The sequence below is a fragment of the Danio rerio genome, chromosome 7, assembly GCF_052040795.2.
Source record: "Danio rerio strain M-AB ecotype USA chromosome 7, GRCz13ab, whole genome shotgun sequence".
Taxonomy (NCBI): Eukaryota; Metazoa; Chordata; class Actinopteri; order Cypriniformes; family Danionidae; genus Danio; species Danio rerio.
Window position 1 is genome coordinate 45,134,349 of NC_141027.1, and position 27,931 is coordinate 45,162,279.

The following is a 27,931-nucleotide window of genomic DNA, read 5'->3' on the forward strand; positions in this document are numbered from 1 at the left end:
ACGTCCGCTGAAGGGCACCAGTCAGTTTCCACTTCATGTCATTTGAAATGGTTTTTGTTTTCATGTATCATGCATGGCGTGAATCTTACGGTAACATTTTTTTACTATCAGATTTTTTCATGCATTAGCTTGGTAGAAAACAAGGTCAAGGAGTACTCTTCAAAGAAAATTAGTAGACTAGATATGAACAAAACTTCAGCATGGCAGTCTGAACGCTAAATAAGATCAAAGGTCGCACAGACTTTTCCACCAGGGGCCAGTCGTGTCAGCCGTGTCTTCCAAAGTGAAGGCCAAAAGACATATTCGTAGAAATAAGAATATCCTCGCTAAAAGCCAAGAGAAGCAGACAAACAAACAGAAGCAAATGTCAAGTAGGGCTGCACTTCAGCAATTGCCTCTCTTTCTAAGCACCCGGGGGCATTTATCTTGGGTCCCCTGTCAGAACTGCTCGGCCATTCGGTGCAACTAATCCTACTAAACTGACTCTCTCCACTTAGATCAATGGGGCAAAACGCTAAGCACTTCTGACAGATGCATACATCCGCCGCAAGACCCAGTCCCTAAACTCAAGAGAGACCCCCCTCCCCGCCCTTCACCTCTTTCTCACTTACCAGTTTACACAAGATCACAGAGACTGATATGATGGTCCCAGCCTCTGAAAAATTGAATATCTAATCCCTCTGGATTACTGTAACACCGTTAACCTGTTTATCGTGGCTCTTTATACTATAGGTTTAATAATAAATCACTTTTGCGTTCGGCTCCTCTTTTAGGGAGCTTAATGATCTCCCACCTCCCTCAGTCTCTCTCTTTCCCTCTCTCTCTCTCGTGCTCGTTGAGCGCTGTAATGCTCTGCTTGCCTCACTGAGCTACTGGTGGTCAGGGAGCTGCGAATGTTATCTGATTTTCCAGAGAAGGCTTTGGAGTTGGACAATAACAGGAAGCGTCCAGAGGAACGGCTGGGCTGGGCTGATCACTTTTGCCGTTGGAGGGGCCTGATTGTCCAGCGAGCGGCTCGGTGGAGCTCAGACAGGTTCACATGCAGCTGGAAACAGACACCGCTGACCTGAAACTGAGGAGGATATAACGACTCTCGATCACTAGGGATTTTCCAATCAGGGAAAACGACTGTTGAAGAGACCAAAACTCTGGTATGCGATCGTTTTCATATATAACTGTGTATTTCTTATCATATTTTATGAAATTGAGAAATTTTCCACCTGTGTTAATGGCTGTATGATGCTGTGTTTTTATATTTAAATCTCTGTTTATTGTAAGAAGATACTGTGTGAAAAGACACCTGTTTTTTCATTCACCTGTCTGTTTTGATACTTGGTGAATATATTTATATAATGATTTTTATTGAATTATATATATATATATATATATATATATATATATATATATATATATATATATATATATATATATATATATATTCAGTCTAATGAAATGGAGATCTCCAAACTACAGTTTTAGCCATTTGTTTATCACACTTTATCAATTTTTGTCTATAGATTTCACCCCTAAACACCATTTAAATGCTGTTTTCTTTGAATGAGTTTTTTTTTTTTTTACTGTAATTTCATATGTTTTTTTTCCAGTCTAATGAAAGAAGACATCCAAAATACAGTTTTAGCTGTTCGTTTGTCACACTATCAATTTATGTCTACAGACTTTACGTGAAATACATCTTTTTGAATGCTGTTTTCTCTGAATACCTTTTTTCCCTGTAATATTATGTTTTTTCCAGTCTAATGAAAAGGAGACTTTCAAAATACAGTTTTAGCTGTTTGTTTGTCCCACTTTATCAACTTGTTTATAGATTTCACTAAAAATACATAGTTTAGAAAGCTGTTACCTCTAAAAAGTTTTTTTTTCCCCTGTAATATTATATATTTTTCCAGCCTAATGAAAAGGAGACATCCAAAATACAGTTTAGTTGTTAGTTTGTCACACTTTACCAATCTGTTTATAGATTTCACTTAAATTACGTCATTTTAAATTCTGAATTATTTGTTCTTTCCTGCACTGAGCCATACATATTAAATTCAGCAGATAAGTATGTCATATGAAGAGTTCAGATGCAAAAACTTCTAAGTGCCATCTGAATTTTTCCTCTAATATTAGCATATTTCTCAGGCTCCTTTGTCTTGATTCAGTAATTTTACTTTTATGGCAAAGAATAAGTTATTTTCATCGCTTTTAACATGAAATAACTGAACATAAACATAAGAGGCTGAGAAAAATGGTCATAGTTGAAGAAAATTCCAGATGACACCTAAAGATGTTTGTATATTCTAAATAATTCACATGTCTGTAAAGAGAAATATGTTAATATTTAAGGTACAATTTTATTTCCTCCTTGCCCATATTTTTTTTTTATTGGTTTTTGGTAAAAACTATTTAAAAAATGAAACAAAAAATTTCAAACTGGCTTTATCCCGTGTTCATTTTTTTTTTTTTTATTAAAAGGCTTAAATTTACTTAAGTTTTGTTTCATTTTTCAAGTTTTACTTCATTTTGTATATTTAAACAATATTTTGGAAAACGTGTAATACATAAAATGTTTGCAATTCATATCAGCATGGGTAATAGTTATTACTTATTTCTTTTTAATCTATTCACCTGCAGTGTCTTGCTTTAAAATGATGATTTCGATTATAATATCCCAAAGAAATAAAAAGCCAAAGTATGCTTTGAATGATGCTTCCTGGACTAATAGGAAGGAAATTCCCAAGGAGCGCTGATTACCCATGGGAAGAGGTTGAACTTATCTGGATGTAGGGACAGCGAAACAATAATAAATCCTTACACCATCTGTCCTGCTTTTTCCTTGAAGCAGCACAGCATCTACAACTTTATTCTTAACGTCTCATCGTCCCATATGCCAGTGTAGGAGAAATATTTTACCACACATAAAAGAGTGTTGTTTCATCATACAGAGAGCTGATTATATTAATTATTAAAGGTCATGTAAAACATCACAGTTCACTCTATAAATAATACAAACCGTGCATGCCTTGAGATTGATGTCAGGTGACACATATTTAAAGTATAGATGAAGAGAGGTGTGCGGCATGAGTCATAGGTGAGAACAGGTGGGTTGCAGACTGTGACACCTTTAGCAGCTTTTTTTCTTGAACTTGTGACACGGGAAGATGTGTGATAGAAGGCAGAGGAGAGTTGATGCGCGTCAAGCTGAATTTCCTAGAGGAGAGAGTAGGCAGACTGCAGATTGCTGGAAGCTGCTTCGTGATTAAACCTATTTTAATCTAAAACCCACACATAGACACACATTGAGACGCACAGGCATGTATACGCACACACAGACTTTCAAGCGAGTGCTTTAAAGAACAGTTGTGGTGGAAATTGAGTGCTTTTCAGTAATGTCAAATGTTAATGCTTTTACACTGAGAACACTTAAATGTGTCAACGTAGTGAGATTATAAAAAGGATTGGTTGTAAACTGTTGATAGCGCTGCATTAAACAAGGAATCATAGTATGAAATTAATTAATTGTTAAAGTCTGAATGTGTACAGAGCTGGGTGGAAACTAGAATTATATGATGGTTTACTTTAAACCCACGCATAGATACAGACAGAGGCACATATACGCACACATACACATACTTGTATTTATGGTTTATGAACACTCTCCATAGATGTATTGTATTTTATACTGTAAAAATTAGTATTATATGGTCTTATCCCAATTTTAAACCTAAAGTCAACCCTCAGAGGAAACATGTGGCAAGTTTTGGCCCATTAAGTATGATTTTTAAGCATTTTGATTTATGAGGACACAAGGAATGTCACCGTAAACCACCTTAATAGAGTACAACTAGGTCAAACTCATGTACAAAACCACATAAACAAGTACACACACACACACACACACACACACACACACACACACACACAAAGAGAGAAAGACTTTCAAGCGAGTGCTTTAAAGCAGTGGTTCTCAAAGGGGAGATCGTGCCCCCTCGAGGGGTCGCGGGACAATGAAGGGGGGTCGCCTGGTGATTTCCAAAAATCTATTTATTTTTATTAAACTATAGGAATTATCATATTTTAAACTACTGAAGAGAAAAAAAATAGATACTATATACTATATAGTTCCTATAGTAGCTTATAGTTACTAGTTCTATTGGATTGCGACCCCTGTGGTAGTTGCATTATATTAAAGACACAGCAATAGTGTCAGATGCAGCAGATTGATTTTATAACACATTAAACTTTCTGGCCCATTTACAGCACTGACATACATTAAAAAATGAAACCAAGAATATACCTGGGTGTAGTGTTGTGTTTGCGCCATTGCATGCAAGGTTTCTGTATTTATAACCACCTCGGAGTATATTGGGGGTCGCGAGTCACTGACACTGTCATTTTTTGGGTCGCAGACTGAAAAGTTTGGGAACCCCTGCTTTAAAGAACTGTTGTGGTTTCAGCAATGTCAAATGTTAATGATTTTACACTGAGAACATTTATATGTGTCAATGTAGTGAGATCATAATAAGGTTTAGTTGCAAGCAATAAAGAAGGCATCATTGTATGTAATTAACTAATTCTAAAAGAATTGTATAATAGTTTACTTTAAACCCATGCATATACATACAAAGAGGCACATATATGCATACATACACATACACATGCTTGTACACGGTTAATGAGGACTCTCTATAGGTGCATTATATTTGATACTGTAAATAAACGCTTATTATATGGTCCTATCCCAATCCTGACCCTAAACCCAACCCTCATAGCTTAATGTGGTAAATATTGACCCATTAAGCATGATTTTTAAGCATTTTGATTTATGAGGACACAACGTATGTCTTCCTAAACCACCTTAAAAGAGTACAACTAGGTCATACTTATTTACAATAAACCACATAAACAAGTACACACACAAAGAGAGAAAGTCTTTCAAATGGGTGCTTTAAGGAACAGTTGTGGTGGAAATTGAGTGCTTTTCAGTGATGTCAAATGTTAATGCTTTTACACTGAGAACACCTCAATGTGTCAACGTAGTGAGATTATAATAAGGTTTAGTTGCAAACTGTTAATAGTGCTGCATTAAACATGGAAGCATTTTATGTAAAAAATTAATTAATTTTAAAATAATTATGTGATGTTTTTTTGTTTTAAACCCACACAAAGACACACACAGAGAGCCACATATATGCACACATTCACATGCTTGTACATGGTTTATGAGGACTCTCCATAGGCGTATTGTATGGTATACTGTAAAAAATACTTATTATATGGTCTATTCCCAATCCTAACCCTAAACCCAACCCTCAAAGGAAACCTGAAGCACATTTTGACCCATTAAGTATGATTTTTAAGAATTTCGATTTATGAGGACACAATAAATGTCTTTGTAAACCACCTTAATAGAGTACAACTAGGTCATGCATGTAAAATAAACCACACAAGTGAATACAAACACACAATCAAAGAGAAAAGACTTTTAAATGGGTGCTTTAAAGAACAGTTGTGGTGGAAGTTTAGTGCTTTTCAGTATTGTCACCTTGGAATTATAAGGTTCTATCTGCGTTCTGAAAGATTATTGAGCTTCAAAGATTTTGCATTCCATATCAAATAGTATGTGTGTAACATTTGTTTTTGTAAATAAAAAGATTTAAAATATCAACAACTTAATAATAATGTAAATAAGTTGTCATTTAATAAGAATATGTCAAAAACTCCATTTTGAGAAAAATATTTTGTCATGTTTATGCTTTTACATTGAAAACACTTAAATGTGTCAATGTAGTGAGATCATAATAAGGTTTAGTTGCAAACTGTTAGTAGCGTTGCATTAAACAGACATCATTGTATGTGATTAATTAATTTTAAAAGAATTATATGATGGTTTACTTTAAACCCATAGACACACAGAGAAGCATTTTGTCCTATTAAGCATGATTTTTAAGGATTTTCAATTATGAGGACACAAGGAATGTCTTCATAAACCACTTCAATAGAGTGCAACTAGGTCATACTCATGTACAATAAACCACACAAACACAAAGAGAGAAAGACTTTCAAGCGAGTGCTTTTAAGAACAGTTTTAGTTATGTTAATGCTTTAACACTGAGAACACTTAAATATGTCAATGTAGTGAGATCATAATACGGTTTAATTGCAAACTGTTGATAGCTCTGCATTAAACAAGGAATCATAGTATGTAATTAATTAATTTTAAAAGAATTATATGATGGGTTACTCTAAACCCACGCAGAGGCACATATACTTTTTGTAAACATACACATGCTTGTATACGGTTTATAAGGACTTTCTATTGGTGTATTGTATTTTATATTTTTTATAAATGCTTATTATATGGTCTTAACCTGTCATACTCCTGTACAATAAACCACATAAACAAGTATATACACACACACACACACAATCATAGAGAGAAAGACTTTCGAATGGGTGCCTTAAACAACAGTTGTGATGGAAACTGATTTTTCAGTAATGTCTGGGTTTCATTTTAAAATTATGATTTGATTTTGAGATTTATAACGAGGCTTAGTTATAAATTGTTGGAAGGCTATCATTAAAAAGTAACCGTTGTAATGAATTAATTAAGTTAAAAAGTTAAATTATAGACAGGTAGGTGGGAAAATGTATATTTGATGGTTTACTCTAGTCTTATTTATATGCATTTTTTACATATTTTCTTTAGGGGTGCCATAACATCCTGTGACATTCCTGATATGTTACATCAGATCTCATGCAACTGTACTTAAACAAAAAGTTGGATCGCATTACAACATGTTATAATTTAATATCCTGTAGTAAGTGTTATACAATTAAACTTATAAAATTTTATTTTATTTCATATTTTATTTTATTTCATTTTTCATTCATGAAAAGCAGCCACTTAATGTAATTCAGTGCAACAAAAGTTTACTGTATATGCTACAATGTCATTGTTCTTCTATACCCCTAGATTCAACTCATTTGTCAGCAAGAATGTTTTAGTCATCTAAAATAGTCCACTTTTATTTGATCATGTTTTGCACACTTTGAGAAATACAATGTTTTACACTGAATACTTTGTTTCACTGAACGACAGTGAAACTTTTTATTTTGATATGTCATCAACAAATTTAGAATGAAGTGAATTAAGTAAACACATTTCACCAAAATACATAAGGCGTTACAAAATAAACAATTAACATTAAAAGATTTTTAATGTTTTAAATAGCGTTAATTATTACTGTGAAAATATTATTTTAGTGAATATACTTAAAGATAAAGCAATTGCTAGTTAGTTTAAATTTACAATTATTTATAAAAAAAAACAAATATATTTGAAATGCTATATATTTAATATTTTTTCTCCAGTATAAATATGAAAAGCAAGGACTTTTAACTTTCATAAGTTAACAAGTCTGTGGATAATGAACAACAGTACCCTTACGCCTTGACCTGATTTAAAAACATCTGAATAGACTTTAGTCATGATACATTTCAGTGTCCTTAAATATCTAAAACCATTGTATTGAAGTGAAGCCATTTTGTACCTTATGTGAAAGTAATCATTTTAAGTGGAAGAGTTTCTAAAGCCCTCAAGCAAAGCTTTAGCAGTTTGAGGACACTTAAGAAGCATAATCCACCTCATCTTAATATCATCATCTAAATGAGCCTAACATAAGAACAGTCTATCAAGCTAAAGCGTGTTATCAGGGATGAGAATATCCTCATAGTGGGCTACAGAATGTAATAGCAGGCTTTTACAGCGTCACACAGTTAGAACGGGCTGTTTCCCATCATTCACAATAATACAGGCTAAAGACTGTGCCACAAGAGGAACCTTAATGAGACCATTTTATGACATTGGAGATAATGGATCCTTTCTTTCTTTCTTTTTTTCTTTCTTTCTTTCTTCATGTTTGAATATTTCAGTTTTGGTTTAAGTTCTGAGCAAGTCATATTAAACATACCAAAAAGGTTTTTAGCAGTCTTCTCAAACTCACTTAAGTTTTAACATATTTTTTAAGTACTTAAGTTTTTAGACAATCTTAATCTTATATGTTTTCATACAGGTTCAAACAATTAATCTGTTTTAATTTCACATGAATGAATCTGTTGTACTGAATGACTAAGGCACATTTTTATACATATTGACATTTATTATTATTATTATTATTATTATTATTATTTGCAATATCAATTAAAGAAGAAACATTTAAACACTTTAATTGCATGTAAATTGTCAAGAACATTTCCTTTGTGAATTTAATTTGATGTAAACAAAATAGGATGCTTCATTTTTGACCTATGTATGTACAATATGGTATAAGCGAATATACTTCTCTGCCGGTCTAAATTCAATAAAGGGATGGTCCAGAGTGTAGTTTAAGACTTTGTTGTGTTTATAAGATGCAAATTAATGTGTGTTCATGCATCAAGTGTAGAAAATCACATTATTTTATATCTTACTTTGATTGTATACAGCTACTCAGCTAGCATGAAAACGGCTGTCTTATTTCCTAGTTCCTCGGAAGACCCGCCCTCAAGAGACTGTGATTTGTCAGCTAACATAATGTGCTGTGATTTGCAAATCATCTCCACATCACCAGGAAACATCTCTTTTATAACATAACAGCACCTCTGGCCACGCCCTTCACTGCGCAGGGTGTGTGTGAATAACCTGAAGGGTTTATGACATCATTAACCCGGATGTTTTTTTTGTATTCCTCAAACTTGGTTGGCTTTAGGCTTTGCTAAGCTAACTCTGTAAAAGCCAATGTCTCTCTTTGCATTGAACTTTGAGCATATTGCATCCAGAGATGTTTTTTACTTCCACACCACTACATTATACAAAAACTAAAGTTTAAAATATGATATCGTAGTGGACCAACCCTTTAAACATGAACATAACACACAAGAGTAGACTAATGAATGTAATTTTTACATGAAACATAAATACAGTTATTGATGTTTGATGTGCACAATTATACAGTAGATGTATGTCTCCAAACTATTTTCTTTCATTTAGTTCAGTTCAATTCATATTTATCTAGCGCTTTTACAGTGTAGATTGTGTCAAAGCAGCTAGATGTTCTAGTACATTGAAACGGTGTGAATCCAGTTTTCAGAGTTGAAGTTCAGTTCAGTGTGGTTTCATTTTCACTGCTGAAAGTCCAAACACTGAAGTGCAAATTCATGTATGCGCAGCTCCACAAGTCCTAAACCAAGCAAGCCAGTGACGATAGTGGGGAGGAAAGCTGCAGTATAGGCACCAGAGGCTGGACAATAAAATGGGTCATTGAAAGTACATCATTATTTTGGATTAAGTGTAAAGTGAAATATGTTAAGTGAAAAATGATGGTTTCTTATAATCTATTTTATTTGCCTTAAATTTGCCTTAAAGCAAAAAATAAATCAGCAATCTAAAAAAAGTAAAGCCCCCTGATATTTACCACGTTTTCAGATTTTAGCACATTCTCACACTGTTATTTACTTGTTTATTTTATTTTTTGGCTTCTGTTTTTGTCTTACCCACTGCCTACTGTTGAACTCCACTCTGTATCTCAAGTCTGTCGGCGTACGTGTCGAGCTACCAGACAAAGCCGTCCATATAGAGATAAGCAGTCAGCTGGTAAGTGCAAAGGAACAGCGTCATACAGTTTTAAAGACAAAATGCAGCCATACGTAGCTCTGGCTACATAATTTGTGTTCTCCAGAAAGGTATATAGGGCTACATTTTCAGACTGAGCCTATTTTGGACAATATAACCAACATATACTCATTCTGAAAACGTAGCCCTATATACGCTTCTGGAGATCACGGATTATGCAGCCGCACGTATGGTTGCATTTTGTATTTAAAACTTCCTTTTTCCTTTTTGGGCTTACCAGCTTACCGCTTGCCTCCATATGGACGGCTTTCTCACTTGTTAGCAGTTTTTACGGTGGCTAACTATGTAGGTCGGCGGACTTGAAACACAGAGAGGAACTGACCGCATTGACAGAGTTCGAGTCCAGTGAAGAACGGTTCTAGAAATGTATGTCAGTCAGTCAACAGCAGCTTCTGGTGGATTTACATGAGAACAGCAGGCACGAATGGCACTAGCAAGAAAAAAATATATATATGTACTGTGAGTTTGATCCATCTTATGCTATGTTCACACCAGATACGAAACGTGTAGATAAATCACGCTATTCTCACGTGAATAGCCGCTTGAATATTTGATTCAAACATTCAGATGTTTTTATTATAATGTGTTCAAAAGTGTTATTTTGGGGGCGTGTACATAGTTTGCTGTTTTAGGGGCGTGTAGCTTCACATGAAAATTTGTTTCAAATTCCCGCCCAACGTATCAAGGGGGTGGAGCCAAGAGCTCGCCCGCTCTGTGTTTGGCAACAAACAGGCAGACAGAGACGCTGCATGAGAGGAGCTGCATTCAGCCGTACATGTACGCCTCGGCCACAGACCAAGCAGAGAGTACACAATCATTTTTGTCTTTGTATAGTTTCTCAGCCAACTGTGTGCTAGTTTAAAGTGCCGAGTTTGTACACAGACTAATGACCCACTTAGAGCCGCGACTTGGCACAACAAACACAAATATTCGCATGTTCAGATGGCACTCTGTGGTAGAGATCTGCGCGGGACTAAATATTGAATCCGGGATTAAATATTGCCTGAATCCGACCGCTCCCGCCAAAATTCAGCATTTGTTGTCCCGCTACCCGCCGCGTTCCTTCCCGCTAACAAACGGGGGGAGAACAAAACCGAAAACCACCCAGCTATACGGAGTCCAGACAGACTATAATAAGCTGTCTGTATAAACACACACAGATAAGCAAACTCTTTCTTTCTTTCTTTCTTTCTTTTTCTCTCTCTCTCTCTCACACACACAGACAGCAACACAAAGGTCTCTCTCTCATTCGCGACAATCATATGAGGCAAAGGTGCTCGCACTTTACAGCTGCACCTAGTTAAGATCACACTCACAGGGAGCTTCTTTGACCTCGAGAAATGCAAACGGCTGAAGTTTAAGGTAGACGCAATGAAAAATACACGTTTGCAAACCTACCGAATGCTGATCTTGTGTTGAGCCCAATGAGCCTTACATCTAAAAATAGAGCAATGTTGTTCCTCTAGTGACACCGCTTTGACTCACATGCTAAAAATGGCGGACGTGAAACAACAAACTGAGAATATGGTGACACGCGCCTGTGCTTGACGCATGTTCCACGTCTGGTGTGAACGCAGCATTATGTGACATTTATAGCCATACTGAAAGCAACAACAAATTGTTTACCTCAGATCTTTAAAATAAAATTACTAGCAATAGCATAGCATCTTGTTACATGTACTGTACTTATTATAGTTTAATCCAAAGTACAAATTTACTTTGATTTTATAGGACAAAAATCAAGTTCAACCAAAGTAATTAAATTAATTTATGATCTCTATAAAAATATTTTACATTTTAGTGTATGAATTTTTTTCCCCTTTGGCAGAATAAATATTTGGATTAATATTAATTACACTTTTAGTTTCAAACAAGTCAACGATATAATTTGAGGAAAGTGTAAGAAATGACAGTTTTTTTAGGCTAATCAAAAGCAAAATTATACTTTGATGTTATGATAAAAAGACAAAAAAAAAAGTCTAAATAAAAATCTACATTTTACCAAAGTAAAAAAATAATAATAATTAGTGTAATATAGAGAATAATAATTTTCTATAATAAACAATATGTTTACCTTGTGTGAATGTATTTTTTTTACCACAATTAATATTTTTGATTTAGATTGAAATTTATTTTTAAAGTTTGAACCAAAATTATACTTTTTCAAAGTACTATTTTACTTTCAGACTTCATATTTATCTAATGAGTCAACAATCACACAACGTTTTGCACAATAAAAATGCTTAAATAACTGCAAAATGCTGATGAATTATAAAATACTGGAAGCAAATCATTTGTTAGGACTTTTTTTTTTTGACATTTTTTTTTCCAGGCCTGTTTTGCATGTAGGTCATTATACTACTTATTATAGTTGTTAAGTAAACTCGAACTTTTGAACTAAACGACCAGTATTGAAGTGATGTGAAGTGAATAATGGTCTTTTATATTTGACATATGTCTGTATTATTGATTATGTTACAGTGTGTTTGCATCATTGTTTTATGTTATTTCCCTCTTTAATAATGTAAAGCTGCTTTTGAAATTGCTGGTGTTTACATTTTTTATATAATTATGACTTTTGCAATAATGTCTTTCTTTCTTTCCAACATTAAAGTGTACTGTATGTACTGTATGGGTAAAGAAACCATCAACACTGCAGCACTACAAGGCATGAATTATCATACAGATATTTGTTTTGTTGTTTTCTGCAGATGATGAAACAGTGTGCCAGGAGGCAGATGACTGAGCCTGTCTTCAGGGTTGCTGTCCTGCTCGCATTATGTAGCCTCAGTATCGGAGTCGATGTCCACCAAGCTCAGAAAACACCATCTATCTCGAGTGCAGCACTTCAAAGACATAAAAGAGATTGGAAATGGGATAAACTGTATGCGTATGAGGAAACACGACCTAAAAACCCACCTGAAAAGATTGGAAAGGTAGACGGTCTTGTAAACAAATGGATCACACTTTAATTTGGAGAGATCAGTTCACACAATTAGCTGTGATTTCTTCCACAGACAACATTACATTTGCTGTGCAATAATAGTTAATTAAAGGATTAAAGGTGACATTGGATGCTCATTTTACACAAGTTGATTCTTTAGGTTCTTAGCATATCCCCAACAGGCACACAACGTCATATGATATAGGTATTTGATTATATTTTGGTCACGATGTCAGGGGAGCAAAGTCCAATGTCAGTTTAACGTCAAATAAAGTCATAATAAGACGTCAATACAACGTCAGTATAAGTATCAGTAGACGTTGATCTTTGGCTGATTTTAGGTTGTGAAATTAACTAACCAAAGTCATCTTAACATTATAATGTGGCATCCATACACCATCTAGGTCTAACAACAGTAGATGGTGATCTTTGGTTGGTTAAAATTTGTAGCATTAACTAACCAAAATCCAACATCATATTAATGTCAGAATGATGTCCATACAACGTCAAAGTATAACATTGGTAGACATTGATTTTTGGTTGGTTTTAAGTTTTGGAATTAACCAACCAACCAACCAAAGTCCAAGTTTTCATTTCCAATCAAAATCCAATAACGATGTTGAGGTACAACTTCAATCTGACATAATTTAATAATAATAAAAGTAAGCTAAAATTGCTCATCTGCACCACACCACACTAATAATCACAGTTCGGCATGTGAGAGGATGATGATGTGATTCTAACACCAGTAAACTGAAGCTTACTGAACATAAATTAACAATAATGAATTATATATTAAAATGTTCTATCTTTCAGACACAGTGTAGGTACAGCTACATCTTTGCATGCAATTTGATGTACAGTAAGTCCGGAAATGTTTTACTCACACAAACATGTTTTTGCCCACTCTTTCTGGAACATTCCCTTCACAAATAAAACTAATCAGCTTTACTATTGCCTTTTCTGAAGGTGGTATTTTGTCTAAGGACACCTGTGAACCTCTACATACACAAAGTAGAGTGCATGCCAGGATCGCTTCATTGTTAAGAATCTAAGTGAAAATGTAGTACGATGTCACCTTTAAGGAATCTAAATTTGGGTCATGCAGGAAAAAGGTATTATACAGTATAGCATTAAAAGCAGCCAATATTTTGGTAATATTCTACTGATGAGCAAGAATTTAATAGTGAAAAAGTATCTTCAAACTATTAAATCATGATTTTGTCATCAGTTCAAATAACATTCTCAACGTACTATCCAGTTATAAATTAGATCTAATTGAAGAGGCATTTAGGAACTGCTGTTTTTAAATAATGATTGCCTTTGTTTATAAATATTTTGTGTGTATTTCTTTTTTCTTTTAGCTAGAAAATACATTTTTTTCTTCGTCCACAAGATATATTCTCAAAGGAGATGGAGCTAAAGACAAGTTTGGTGTAACTGACAATGGGGATATTGTTGTCCTTGCAAAGCTGGACCGGGAAACACAAAGTGTCTACAATCTCTCAGCTTCTCTCCTCAACATACATACTGGAGAGTTAGTTGACAAAGATGAATCATTTGTAATAGTAGTACTGGATATTAACGACAACATCCCCGTTTTCGATTCTGACCAATCTGGATCCATCAGCGAATCCTCTAGAGCAGGTAACAGACTAACACAAGCATGTGCTTGTCCATTGATGCATGTTGCTTTCTGTGTTGGCAGCATTTAGAATAATATGCAGTATTGACAAAAAAATTAACAAGAATAGACAGTTATCTGAATTAATGCAAGTAAAAAAAAAAGAATGTATCAAAAATGAAATTGTTTTTTTTTTTTCATTTTTCAAATACATTGACTTTGTAGGAACAACTATAATGAAAGTAAAAGCAACAGACGCTGATGATTCCTCCACTGAAAATGGAAGGATTGACTTCAAACTACTAAATGGCACAGACCTCTTCAAAATCAAGCCCAATGGTAACACCAAGACTGTATTTATTTGATTAGGAATGCAATATAGACAGTGATTTTACACCTATATAAAGTACATAAATAAAGTAACTGTCTAAAGTTACTTTTTTAGGTTTTATTTAAAGAAAAACTGATCTAAATTAACACATTTACAGACTTTTTTGTTTATTCATTTGAGCTACAACATACAAACAGACTGTTAGATTGAGATTGACTTAATTTAATTGTCATAAATTATTAATATGGTATTCAGTGGATGACAATGTTTTGTAGGGTTTTTTTTATTCAACTAAATAAATACACATTTGTCAATAAGCATGTTTAAGATTTAATATTTCAGTACATTAAAATCAAGCACTTTTACATTTCGACTGAATTGAAACGGAGAACATCTTGATTTGTGTGCTTTGTTTGCCACTGTTTTTTTTTTTTTTTTTTAGGTGACCTAATAGCATTGAAAAGTGACCTCGACCGTGAGAAACAGAGTCAGTATCTTATTGCTGTTCAAGCCAAAGACATGCCAGAACACCTGACTGGGAATTCTGCCACTACCGTTGTTACCATCAACATAAAAGACATAAATGACAACATTGCCACCTTTAAGAAAGGCAAATAAAATAATACTTAAGCTAAACTGCATGCTACTGTATAAAGTCAGCAGCACCAACAAAACATCACTTTCTTTTACAGAAAGATACCAGTTTACAGTGAAGGAAGACTTGAAACCCGGAAGTGAAATTGGCCTTTTAGAGGTGGAGGACAAAGACGAGATACAAAACAAAGATCCAACATTTGCGCTACAATCTAAATTCAATGATGTGTTTGATATTAAACGAACTAAAGAGAAAGATGGAATGCTAAGCCTCAAAGTGGTAAGTGCGTCAAATATTTTATACAAAACTAGTTATTAAACATTATTTAAGACTGAGCCATGTTGTTTACTTGGACTTTTTTTTTTTTTTTGAAACACTTACAGCCTCTTGACTATGAAAAGGAGAAGACACACAAGTTTATCGTAATTGTGGAAGAACACACAGTATCGAGAACACCTGATAACAAAGGGCTGTTGAAGAGAACCGAAGTAATCATTGATGTAACTGATGTTGATGAACCACCTATTTTTAACCAAACAGAGTACACGTTTAGCGTGTTCGAGGGCCCGTTCAAGAATCCTGTCATTGGAGCTGTTTCAGCAAAAGACCCAGATAGTGCCAGTTATAAAATACGGTATAAACTGAACTCTGTTTTTATTTATAAATCAAGATGAAAAAAGTTTTTGAACTGTCTTATATGTGTAGATGGAGCTCAAGAAACCAAATGTTTAATTATTTAATAGTGACATTTGATTTCAATCCCACCAGGTATACCATTGAAGACGCAAACTGTCCTGTAGATGTGGATCCTGTAAATGGATATTTGTCTTTGAAGAGGACACTGGACAGAGAGCAAGAATCCTTATATACATTCCAGGTTACAGCACATGAAGATGTGTTGAATGGTAGGATGCTTTCATGACTCATTTGGAAAATTTCCACATTTTATGCAAGTATGGCAAATGCAATACAAGTTTGGAAATAAACTTTATGTTCAAGTTCAAGTTCATTTATTCATAGAGCACATTTAAAAACAAGACTGACCAAAGTGCTGTTGATAAGACAAAGTGAAATAAAAATGCAGAATATAAAACATAAAAAATGAGAAATTGCTGGAAAAAAACTTTAGCAGTAGAAAGGACAAAATAATATTGAAAATAATATTAAAAAGCCAAGGATTTTTTTAGGAGTGATTTTAAAAAAAGATAGTGATGGAGCCATGCTTTATGTGCTGTAATATACTGTATATAATGTACATATTTGACATTTTAACTACAGAACTATCTCTTTCTCTCTCTCTCTTTCTGTCTGTTAGCAGTTCTTATTTGTAAGTGACTTAGGATAAAGACATCTGCCAAATGATTAAATGATTATTATTATTATTATTATTGTTGTTGTTGTTGTTGTTATTATTATTATTGTTGTTGTTGTTGTTGTGATTATCATTATTATTATTATTATTATTATTATTATTATTATTATTATTATTGTTGTTGTTGTTGTTATTGTTGTTGTGATTATTATTATTGTGATTATTATTATTATTGTAAATTTTTACCTTTAATTAATGCAAAAGCCCAATTTATACAATAATAGCTACTTGTTATAAGCTTTAAAAAGGTGTCTAAATGTGTCCAGCATATAATATTAGTATTATTTTATTTTTATTTTTATTTTTTCAAAGTGTCAACACGGTTTTGTTTGTATAGTGGAAGAATCACAAGCATGCTGAATTAGCGCTGGCTAAATGGTCTGTTAATCGTGAATTCGCTTCAAGAAACCCATAAGAATTGGACTTCTGGGAACTGTTTTGTTTGCAGTGCTAAATATTATGTATCTTTGTATAATTATAATTGTTAAATATTATAATTTTGTTATTATATTATATATTTTTTAAATCTTTACATATTTTATACATTAATTACCAAAGAACCCTAACTAAACAATGGTAAGATGTAAACTTATGGAGTACAAATACTGTATGTTGGTAGAATACTATTGTTGGTACAATAGTAGCATGCTGTGTATGAGACAAGATTAATAATCATCATCCACAGATGATTTATATGTCTTTATATCTTATATATTAATTTTTTGCTCTGAATCCGCAGGTCTTAAATCCTCTACTATGGTTAGCCTGAAGGTTCTGGACATTAATGACAATGCACCAGAACTAACCAATGGGAGCTACGTGTATGTCTGTGAGAATGATAAACCTAACACAGTAAGGAGTTGTTCTAATGCATTTCATATGAACACATGTATAACGATTGACCTTTAGAAAATATCTGTATTCATTCATTGCTCTCTTGCAGATAATTGGAACTATTGGTGCCTCCGACAAGGATGAAAATTCAGGCAGGTTTCGCTTTACTCTTGCAAGAAAGAGCTCAAACTTTTCCCTCTATGATAACCAAGGTGAGTTACTAAAGATCATTCACAGAGTGCTTATAATTTGTAACTATAACTGTAATCAATCACATTATAGATACAGCAAAATTTTTGTAAAGTTGTAACAATCATCCTCACGAGGGACATTAAGGGTTCTATTAAATCAAACTTTGATTGCTTAATTTGAATAAGTGTGAATGCAGCTATCCCACTCTTGGTGTGTAAACAGACCAAAGCCACTAAAAAGATGGATCTTGCTCTGTTTAATAGGAAGTCTGGATTGGTTTAATAGAAATATAAATGCAAAGCAGATCAAATGCATAAAAGTAGACCAAAAAACAACACATGAAGTCACATATTATTACATATACAGAATTTTTTTTTATCCTTAAATCAGGTCATCGAAAACAGTAAAAATTAAAAACTGAACTTCATGTGTGAGCACAGCGTAAAATTTAAATCCATATTCCCTGTCTTTCTGCTCATCATAGTGTAATCAGGCATAAGAAGAATAAAACAAAAACACACCAGAGCACTGCAAAATGCATTAGGTACAAGCCACTGAAAGCAGCAGACCTGCACAGTGAATCTGTGATCTGACACTCGGTGTTCTGAATGTGTCATACCAAGAAACAATGAACCTTCTTTCCTCACAGCTGTATAATGAACTAATATGACAGAGTAAAGTTTTAAGTGGACAGAAATAATGCATTGACTGAAATTAGGAGACTTGAAATCATATTCTGTTGTTTAATACTATATTTATTCATTTATTATACACACACAAAAAATCCTTTTAAAAAATCTCCTCTTCATACAATGGAAATGTCCTCTTTGTTTTTATTTTCTAACCAAAGAAAATAAAAGTCAAACATGTTGCTTAATTTTTATATAAGTATATAAACATATTTTAATTTTTTTTTTCGTGACACAAAAGTTTATAAAAGCACAGCAGACATATAACAATCATTTGACGTAGGACAACTTACAACCAACCAACAATGAATATATTGTTTCAATTATTTCTAATTTCTCTTTCATGTAAACTGTCGTAAATTTGATGTCTCATCAACTACAAATTATCAGACCGGAGGTTTAGAATATCAGAAAATAGACTTTATTCTCCATAATAAAGCCGAGAAAGAGCAGAGCAGACCCCAGAGCATTTTGAAGTCTCTCCTGGACACCTTCTAAAGTCTCTCCTGCTCCTTCTCCTTTATTTATGTTTTTGACACACCCCTATGTGTCTCTTTTTAACTTTTGACCATTTTTGAATAGGTTTTCTAGTCTAAGGGGTCCTGCTATTCTTGGCTCTCAGCCCACTAGCTCATGTCAACAGAGATGTTACAGGTCTATGTCAGCAACTGTTTTGACACCAAAGTTCTCTCTCCATAGATGCAACTTATGCAAAAGGATTAAGTGTTTACATACATTGTCATGAAAGCATAATCACTTGATAATATGTTACTCATTCTAACTTCTGACACATATAGCTTCATAGAAGTATTTAACATATATAATCAGTGCTTTACATATTCAGTTATTCTACACAATCAGTCACTCAGCTTTCTCCTAGTGTTGCTCCTGTGCAGGCATACTCATCTTGCACAGTATTTTTAACACACGCTGGCATGGTTGCTGCAAACACTACATACATTTTGTGAAGAGAAAATTAACTTGTTTTACACTTAGAAAATACTTCACACTGAGAGAATAGAAATCTTCTTCAAAACCTATAAAATAAATACATTTATTTCCAACCTTAGAAATCTAACTTTTATTTAGTGATTTCAGAATGTTGTTATACCAGATTGTCCTCAGAATACGCTAGATGAACATTTTAATCCAGGCCACACGAATGCCAAAGTGAAGATTTACTCTTCCTACTATTGTGTGAAATGGGATATTCTTAGGCTTGGTTGCATTGAATTGTCACAAGAACCTCAGCAACGTTTCCCTCCAAGCATCAAGAGAAAACAAAATCAGAATAGAAAGTCAACAATAGCACTGTTGACGAAAATTGTTTGGGTACAAAAAAATCTGCAGTTTCCCCTGATTAAGAGCAAAAAGAACCAGTGCATCTTTTTGATTGTTCATTCTGGTTGTAGATAACACTGCGACAATTGTGCTGAAGCAAGGAGGTTTCAGTACAGAGAATTCGGAGGAATATGTGCTGGAAATCGAGATTGCTGATGGAGGAACGCCAGAGCAAAAGAGTGTTAACCTGCTGCAGATTAAAGTGTGCACATGTCAGTCGGGTCGACGGGTGGAGTACTGCATGTCCTACGCAAGGACTGGAATGAGTGTCAGTGCCCTCCTCGCCATCCTTCTCTGTATCATTACCATCCTGGGTAGGTTCATCTCAAATGGATTTTTTTTTTCTATTACAAAGAATTATGTTTAAAGCAAGTGACACAGTATTCATTCATTCTTTAGTGAAGAAACAAATCAAACACATTTTTAAAAGGAAACATTATTTGATTAAGTTATAAAAGATTATGTGATGGTATATGGATGGTCATACACAAACAAGTTACTTTTGCTGCTTGTTCAAAATACTTATTTAAAATAAGTTGAAACACAATTCTTGTTTGAGAATGACAACTTAATTTTTTGGTGATCAATTCACCTAAATTAGTAAAAACGATTGCCCCAAAATACTAATTGTCTTTTAAAATCCTCATATTTTGCCTTCATTCTTCAAACCCCAAAAATTGTCTACACATTTGGTTGTAATACGTTTTCAACCAGTTTGTAAATTGGTACAAAAAGCTTTGAAAATAGATTTATTTTGCTTTACATTAGGTATAGGCCGGATCTGAGATTCTGACAGTATCATCAGCTTAGATAAAAATATCACGACTTCATGATATTACGATATTGTGATTACTTGGCTAAAATATGTTATGCTCTATCTTTATACATATACTGCCATTTTGACTTAAAAAAAAAAAACTATAGTCTTGCTTGAAAATTGTAACTTGATTTTGTGGCATAATTGATGAGTATTTTACTTGCGAGATACTATGGTAACTGCAAACATTTGGAAGAAGTGCATTTGTTTCGATTTGTGATCAAAATTGACAGGAACCAGCTGTGCGCTTCAACAAAAATAATGCACACCTTCCAGCCAATCAGAATCAAGAATTTGAACTGACCATGGAGTCATTTATTTTTAAGAAACATTGTAAATATTTTGGAACATTAAACACGTCAGGCTTAACATGTTGGAGGGGTCTTTTCTGCTGGAAATACTGTTGTCTTGTTTTTGTACTGTTTTCCAAACCACGGTAAACATTATGACCGGTTATAGTCCCATGCCTATGTTATATATTTTAATAAGTACATTTTAGAATGAATATGTTGTTTCATTTTTACATACTATAACTAAAACATTATAAGCCAAACCAGAATGAATGAATGAATGAATGAATGAATGAATGAATGAATGAATGAATGAATGAATGAATGCTTTCTATGTGCATATAATCACTTGTATATAGGTCCACATGACAATGGGCTGTCTTTCCCTTATTAACTGAAGTATACATATCAGTACCTTTGAAAAAGATATCACCTCAGTGACAGATTTAGCTACTCTTCGAGAGAGTGTGAGATGAAGACAGTTATATGTACACCTTTTATAAAGTAGATGTTTACACTTAACAAGACAAGCCACTAATTAATGTTCAGTCACAGACGCATACTCGCTTTCACGCGCTGCCTTGAGGCTTGAGGCTAAGTTCCACCTGATGTTCTCTTTCAGTTAAAATCTATAAAGAGTTTAGATTAGATAGAAAGAGAGTTTAGATAAAAATAAATCTAAGATAAAATTAGTATGTGTGAATATAAGCAATAAAGAAAGAATTGTAACTCGTTGTTACAGTTCTACAGTACGCATTCATATTTGTTGTTAAGGCACTATTCCTGTCTGCAAAAAAAGTGACTTGTTAAACGTTTAAATCAACATTAACTATAATGTTAAAGAGCTTTGTTGTGATTTTTTAGATATTACATTTATCTATATTTTGATATATCTATATTATATTTTTCCTGGTCAGTCCCGTGTTTCAACTCTATTTTAGTGCCCTTATTTGTTCTGCAAATAATATGTCTAATTCAGTACATCATATTTGCTAAATTAATCAATAATTCTAATTATCTCATCTAATGATTTTTTTTTAGCTGAGTGCTATATTATTATCTTCTATCGAGTGATAATAGCGTAATAGGCATGGGGCAATATTCACTTTTTGTTAACTTCCAAAAGGTGAAGACTTAAATGTATGCAGAAAACTGTAGCCATGGTTACTGTTTGAATCACTATATATGCAAGTGTTGAAGAATCCAGAGCTGAAATGCACAAGAGATTTTACCAATCAGGGCAGATAAAGGGTTTAGAGAGGCTGGTTCCTTGGATAAACCATTTCAGTTGTTGCTCCAATATTTATAGTGAATTTTTCAACCAAACAAAAAATCTTTTTTTGACCTTGTTGAAGATCTCCAAAAACAAATTAGCATTTTAAAAAGTATATAGGGACAAAACTTCCTGGTAAAGTAAATCAGAATTTGTCAGGAGTATGAATAATTTCGGGCTTGACTGTATGCTGATATTCAATATATTGTGACATACACAATATTGATATCATGGACACTTAAAAGTTTTTTATAGTCAGTTAAATGCTAGCTGAAGGAGCGATATCAACAGATATTAAGCAGACAGTCTACTAATACTCAAATAGACCATAAAAATAAACTGTTACTAAATTTGTAATTGTTTTTTTAAAGGAAAATAAAATAGTAATATAATAATAAAATAGTATTTCTATGAACTATAATAATAACTATGGCTATTTTTTTCTGTTTTTTTAATGCATTAACTATGTTTATTGAGACTTTATTGTAAAGGATTACCCATCGTACTTTATCATCATTGTATAATTTGATTTGTTTAAAACCTTTAACTAACTCTAAACATACATATAAAATAAAGGACTTTTCTAAATATTGCTGGGGTTGGGCTTTGCAGCCTATAGGTCAATATCATGACAGTCAGAGGATAAAACCCCTTACATCAGGGGTGCTCAACCCTGTTCCTGGAAATCTACCTTCCTGCAAATTTCAGTTGAAACCCATATCAAACAGACCTGCCTGTAACTATCAAGTGTTGTTCAGGATTTAATTAACTGATTTAGCTGTGTTTGATAAGGGTTGGAGCTGAACTCTGTATTAAAGTAGATATTCTGGAACAGGGTTGAGCACCCCTGCTTTACATGCAACAAGAGGATTTGAACTCTAATGATACATTACTAAAATATTATTAATTGTGCTTATTTTTCTCTATTTAGTAATCGTAATCCTCATTGTGTTGAGACGGCGCTATCAAAAAGAAGTTCTTGTCACCAAGGCATCTGGCGAAATCCATGAGCAGCTGGTGAGATATGACGAGGAGGGCGGAGGAGAAATGGACACCAATGGCTACGATGTCTCCATCCTGTCTTCTGCCTGTCACGATAGCAGCTTTCGGCCCAGTGTGGGACCTGCACTCTATGCCATGGTAAAGAAACCTCCTGCTTGTAAGGGTGACATGGCCATGATGATCGAGGTGAAGAAGGACGAGGCAGATCGTGATCGAGATGGCATTCCCTATGACACATTACACATCTATGGCTATGAGGGAACCGAATCACTAGCTGGTTCCCTCAGCTCTTTGGACTCATCGTCCAGTGGGTCTAACCTGGATTATGATTTTATACATGAGTGGGGACCTCGGTTCAGGACCCTGGCTCAGCTTTATGGAGTAGACGGCTCTGATTCGGATAGCTCCTACTGAAGTCCATGGTCATCATCAGCTTGATGGAGACTGTGGTTTTCTCTTCATGGGAATTTTAGTAAGCATCCCATGCTACCGCTTTTTGAAAGAAAGTGCCAATATGTGTTTTTCCTCCATGCATTGTTATAATGAACACTACTGTATTTGAAATCTACAAAGAATAAAGGGCCATTCACACCAAGGATGATAACTAGCGATAATAATAGTGATGTCAGTCTATAAATCATTTTATGGAAGAACTGATTAAGTTTTTCCTTAATCATTCAAGGAAGAACAGCAAATTTTACTCCAAAATATAAAATGAAACTGGGACAAAAGAATTATATTTGACCACCTGGTGATTGACAAAATGATAGACAGGCAGTCAGAACATATCTTATCCTTGATCATTATTAATTGCAAGCTCATTTAACACACATTTACAGTACTACGCACAGTTAAAAGATTTAGCACTACAGACCCCTATTTATGATAGGATTCATGATTGTAGTTTCTAAATTTATATCAAGAGTCTACAATTGGCAATTAAATTTTTTTTTTGTTGTTGTAAATAATGTGTGCAAGTTTATTTGTAAACTAATTTTGAAAGTGGCACGTGCTTATGATTGATCACAGTTGGTCCTGCATTAGCTAACGCATGATTCACCAATCAGATGATTATTAACTCACTATAATAACTATAACCAGAGTTTCTTACCTCTGTTATCTTCGCCTTGAAGAACCCCCACCACCCCCCACAACCCCAGTAGCATTACCGTCACTGGTTTAAATCCTTAACAGGCCAGTTGTCATTTCTGTGCAGAATTTACATGTTCTCCCTGTGCTCGCTTCTGGGTTTCTCCCAGTTTCTCCGGCTTTCTCCCACAATCCAAAACATGTGTGATAATTTAATCGATTAATTTATATTAGCATTAAAGTCAAACTCTTAACCAGCAGTATATCTCTAAATAGCAATTTTTAATCTGTCATGAGCTCTAAATAAAGGAGGAGTTTTCGAGACCTACCTGAGCTCAAACTCCCCTGTCACCCTGCAAACGAGAGGGAGCCATAGGCTCAAAGATCATGAGGTCAGGGCTCTCTCCCGGGACAGCATGCCAAACTCACTTTATAATTAATCATCAGCTAAGTGTAAACTCTTGAAAGGATAAAAGATTATATGTAGGTGTATTGATGTAGCAAAGACAAAAAAAGTGTTATTAGATATTAGTTATTAAAACTATAATGTTTAAAAATGTTGAAAGAAAATATCTCTGTAAAATCTTAACAGTGCTTGGGAAATGTTTGAAATGCATTAATATTTCACAGAAGGGCTAACAATTGTGTCTTTAACTGTAATTGTGTGTTGGACATAAGTATTGCTATCGTTCTTGATGTGAATAGGCCTCAAATATGTGTTAGTTGAAAAAAAATGCCTTGGTCTTTCAGACTGGTTTTTGTCCAGGTGGATTTTGTATAAAACAGCAATGGACACTGGACCAAAAAAAAATAAAAACGCTTTTAGGCTGGTTCAAGCGTTGAGTTAACAATAGATATTGCTCTATATATGCTCTTTTTGCTCAAACCAATTTGTAAAGCACATTGTTTTTTTCTTATTTTAGATGTTGTATTGCTCAACTGTTTTACATTTTTGGACAATTGGTGGAGAATTTGTATGAATCTGTTGGCATGCACCAATATTTTACCAACCCAAAAGCCTAAAGTATACCATGTCCTGTTTTGTTCATGAATATTAGCATACACTAAGCCAAACGCACATCCTTTCAAAGTATGCTCCATTTGTTAGTGTGAATGAACACAGGCTCAACACAAGGATTAATCCTGCCAAGTATCTTTGCTTTTCCTACCCAAAAGTTATGATAACAGCCAGACAGAATCTGTTGCCATTTTTTGCTATTTCTGATGATAATTTTGTAATAAATCTGTGAATTTATGCAGAATGATTTTGGGAGTATCATAACTACAAACTTAATATATGAAATAAAAAAATAAAAACTTGTTTACCTTATATGTATTGTTTACAATGCAAATCCAAATAGAACCACCTATTTGGTAAACAAAGCAAGTCTCTCATTTAATATCTCTACTACAAGACAGATAATATTACTTTACAAACTGTAGTGTAAATAAATCATATGAACATCCTCATGTTAGTCAATACTATTACTGAAATTAATTTAAAAATGAATGAATATAAATTTACACACATTTACTCAAGTCAATTAATAGACTCGATGGCCTAAAAATCTGCGGATTTCTGCGCGCACAGATTCTGTGTGGGCCTAGTTATGATCAATAATAATTAAATCTTTCTACAAGTTAAAAACACTTTTAACCCCCTTATACATTTACTCATCAATACGGGTGCTTACAGGTCACATCTTTAGTAGTGTGCTGTTGTTTTTGCTCCATCTCCAAAGTTTATTTCAAAGCTTTAGAGCAGCAGTCAGTTCATTAACAAAAAAATAATAATTAAAGTCCATGCGTGAGCTCTGCATATATTGTACATGTGTTTACAATGGTGCATTTCACATACTATCCTGGGGTTTAATATTACATACAAATTCACCATCAATTGACCAAAACAAGAGTATCAGTTGTGAGTCTCAATGAGAGTGTGTTGAACATCATTACTTTTGCATTGTTTTTTTACGACTCGTGTTTTTGTTTAAAAGAAAATCTTCTGTTTGTCAGTTTATCATTGTCTGTAATGTTTTTTGGCCAGTGTAATTGTGAAGCCAGCATTGTTCAGCAGACTCTTCTCATCAGGAAAACTACTGTATTGCTGTGGGAGCAACAGAGGAAGTGCTGATAACTGTACTTTGAAAGAATTAAAGGCTACTCCAAGTTTATTTGACAGGACTCATCAGCACGTCGATTGTTATGAGTAAAGCCCAAATCTCAAAGGTCGAGCATAATAAGGCAATTGCAGACGTCTCAGGAAATCACAGTGAGTTGTATGCCTGTTGAAATGTTACAAGTGGTCGGAATCAATGTATTGTGAATCGTGAGCTTGACTATATTATTAACCTGAGAATATTGCAAAATTGTTAAAAAAAATCATGACAACAGTCAAAATGTAGCAGACCAGCCAGTGTCTTGACAATATTGTTCATCCTCCATTCAAGACTAAACAGAGAAGAGGATCTCCGTTCATTGACAAAACGTGTAAACAGTCTTTATACTTTAAATATTTACCCCTGTGCACAAACTCTACCCTATTCCCTCCATTAGCCACGGGCACAATCTGCGGAAGCCACCGTCTCCCTTTCCTGCAGGGAATTACACGCCAAGCACTCTTCTCCTTTACCGTTTAAAATGACCAGCTCCGTCACAGAAATGTCAACTTCCTGTCTGTGTGAGCGCAAGGAAATGCACTTCCTGTCCCCTTATCTTTTTAAGAGAAGGAGCAGATTGAAACTGTTTTCCTGTTTTCTTGTCTTGGAGGGGTAAAGAAAGAACACTTTGGAGAGCAGGAAAATGTTAAAGAACAACATAAATCACTGTCTTGGTCACACAGGCATTGTCCTTCGAGACAAAAATGTGCTGCTTTTTTTGTCTGCACCACTCTTGTAGGATCTGTTTTCATTGTTTTTTTGTTAAACTATCTGTGTGGTTCTAGTTGTAGACGTAGATATTCATTTACTAGACTGTTTAACAGCAGACCAGAGACTATTAAATTATCATGTGTCATATATCTCTTATTAAAAACAAGTATGGACGTTTGAAGAAAAACTGGAACTGGAAATAAGATGGAAATTGTTATGCGAGTGTTTCCTGTTGTTAACACATTTTCTGTGAATAAATGAAGAGTTCAGATGCAAAAACCTCTATATTTTCATCGAAAATGTACGGCCTCCATTGTTTATGTTGAGATATTTCACTTTAAAGACCAGGAAAAGGGCTCATTCTTTGCCATACAAGTGATATTACTGAACATACACTCAGGAGCGTGATAGAAATGCTAATTTTAGAGGAAAATTTCAGATGGAATTTAGAAGTCTTTGCATCTAAACTCTTTAAATGCTCCTTGAAAAGATTTTTACTGGCCAATAGACTGTTTAAACGTCTAAAATGTGTCATGTGAACTTTTTACATGTATAAATGTGTCTGAGATTTGTTGAGAAGGTCCAGTAGATGTCAGTGTTGGACAGTCAGACTTAACATTCCAGCGTGTGGATCTTGTGTGTTTAGAGGGACAAAAACATGTGCCTTTTTTGTATCGTTACAATATTTAATCGTTTTGTTTTCTCTTTAAAAACAACTGCCAATTTTGTATTTGAATAATAAACTTCATATTCCATAAAAGTCGTTTTATAGTCGTTAATTAAAATACTAAACCCCAAAAGGCAGGAATCATTCCCGTTTCTATTTTTTTTTTTTCTTAAAATATGGACCTTTATGCAGTTATATACTTCGTTTTCTGTTTAATCATGAGATTTAAATACTTTTTAAGCACTGTTTTTAGTTGGATTAGCTTGTCGGATGGTCATCAACCACACTTTTTCATGTACTAAAAACATTTTCTTAAGATTTAGAAGAA

At 34.0% G+C, this 27,931-nt stretch overlaps 1 protein-coding gene across 1 annotated transcript; it reads left to right on the plus strand.

The window, feature by feature from the left end:
• The first annotated feature begins 1,027 nt into the window (after positions 1 to 1,027).
• Positions 1,028 to 27,692, plus strand: cdh5 (cadherin 5). The gene is given in 12 exon segments (NM_001003983.2): positions 1,028 to 1,151; positions 12,385 to 12,609; positions 13,982 to 14,264; positions 14,467 to 14,580; positions 15,015 to 15,182; positions 15,265 to 15,446; positions 15,551 to 15,801; positions 15,936 to 16,072; positions 17,279 to 17,391; positions 17,483 to 17,585; positions 19,667 to 19,909; positions 22,907 to 27,692. Coding segments are annotated over 11 exon segments (2,304 nt in total). The 5' UTR covers positions 1,028 to 1,151; the 3' UTR covers positions 23,392 to 27,692.
• Positions 27,693 to 27,931: the final 239 nt, after the last annotated feature.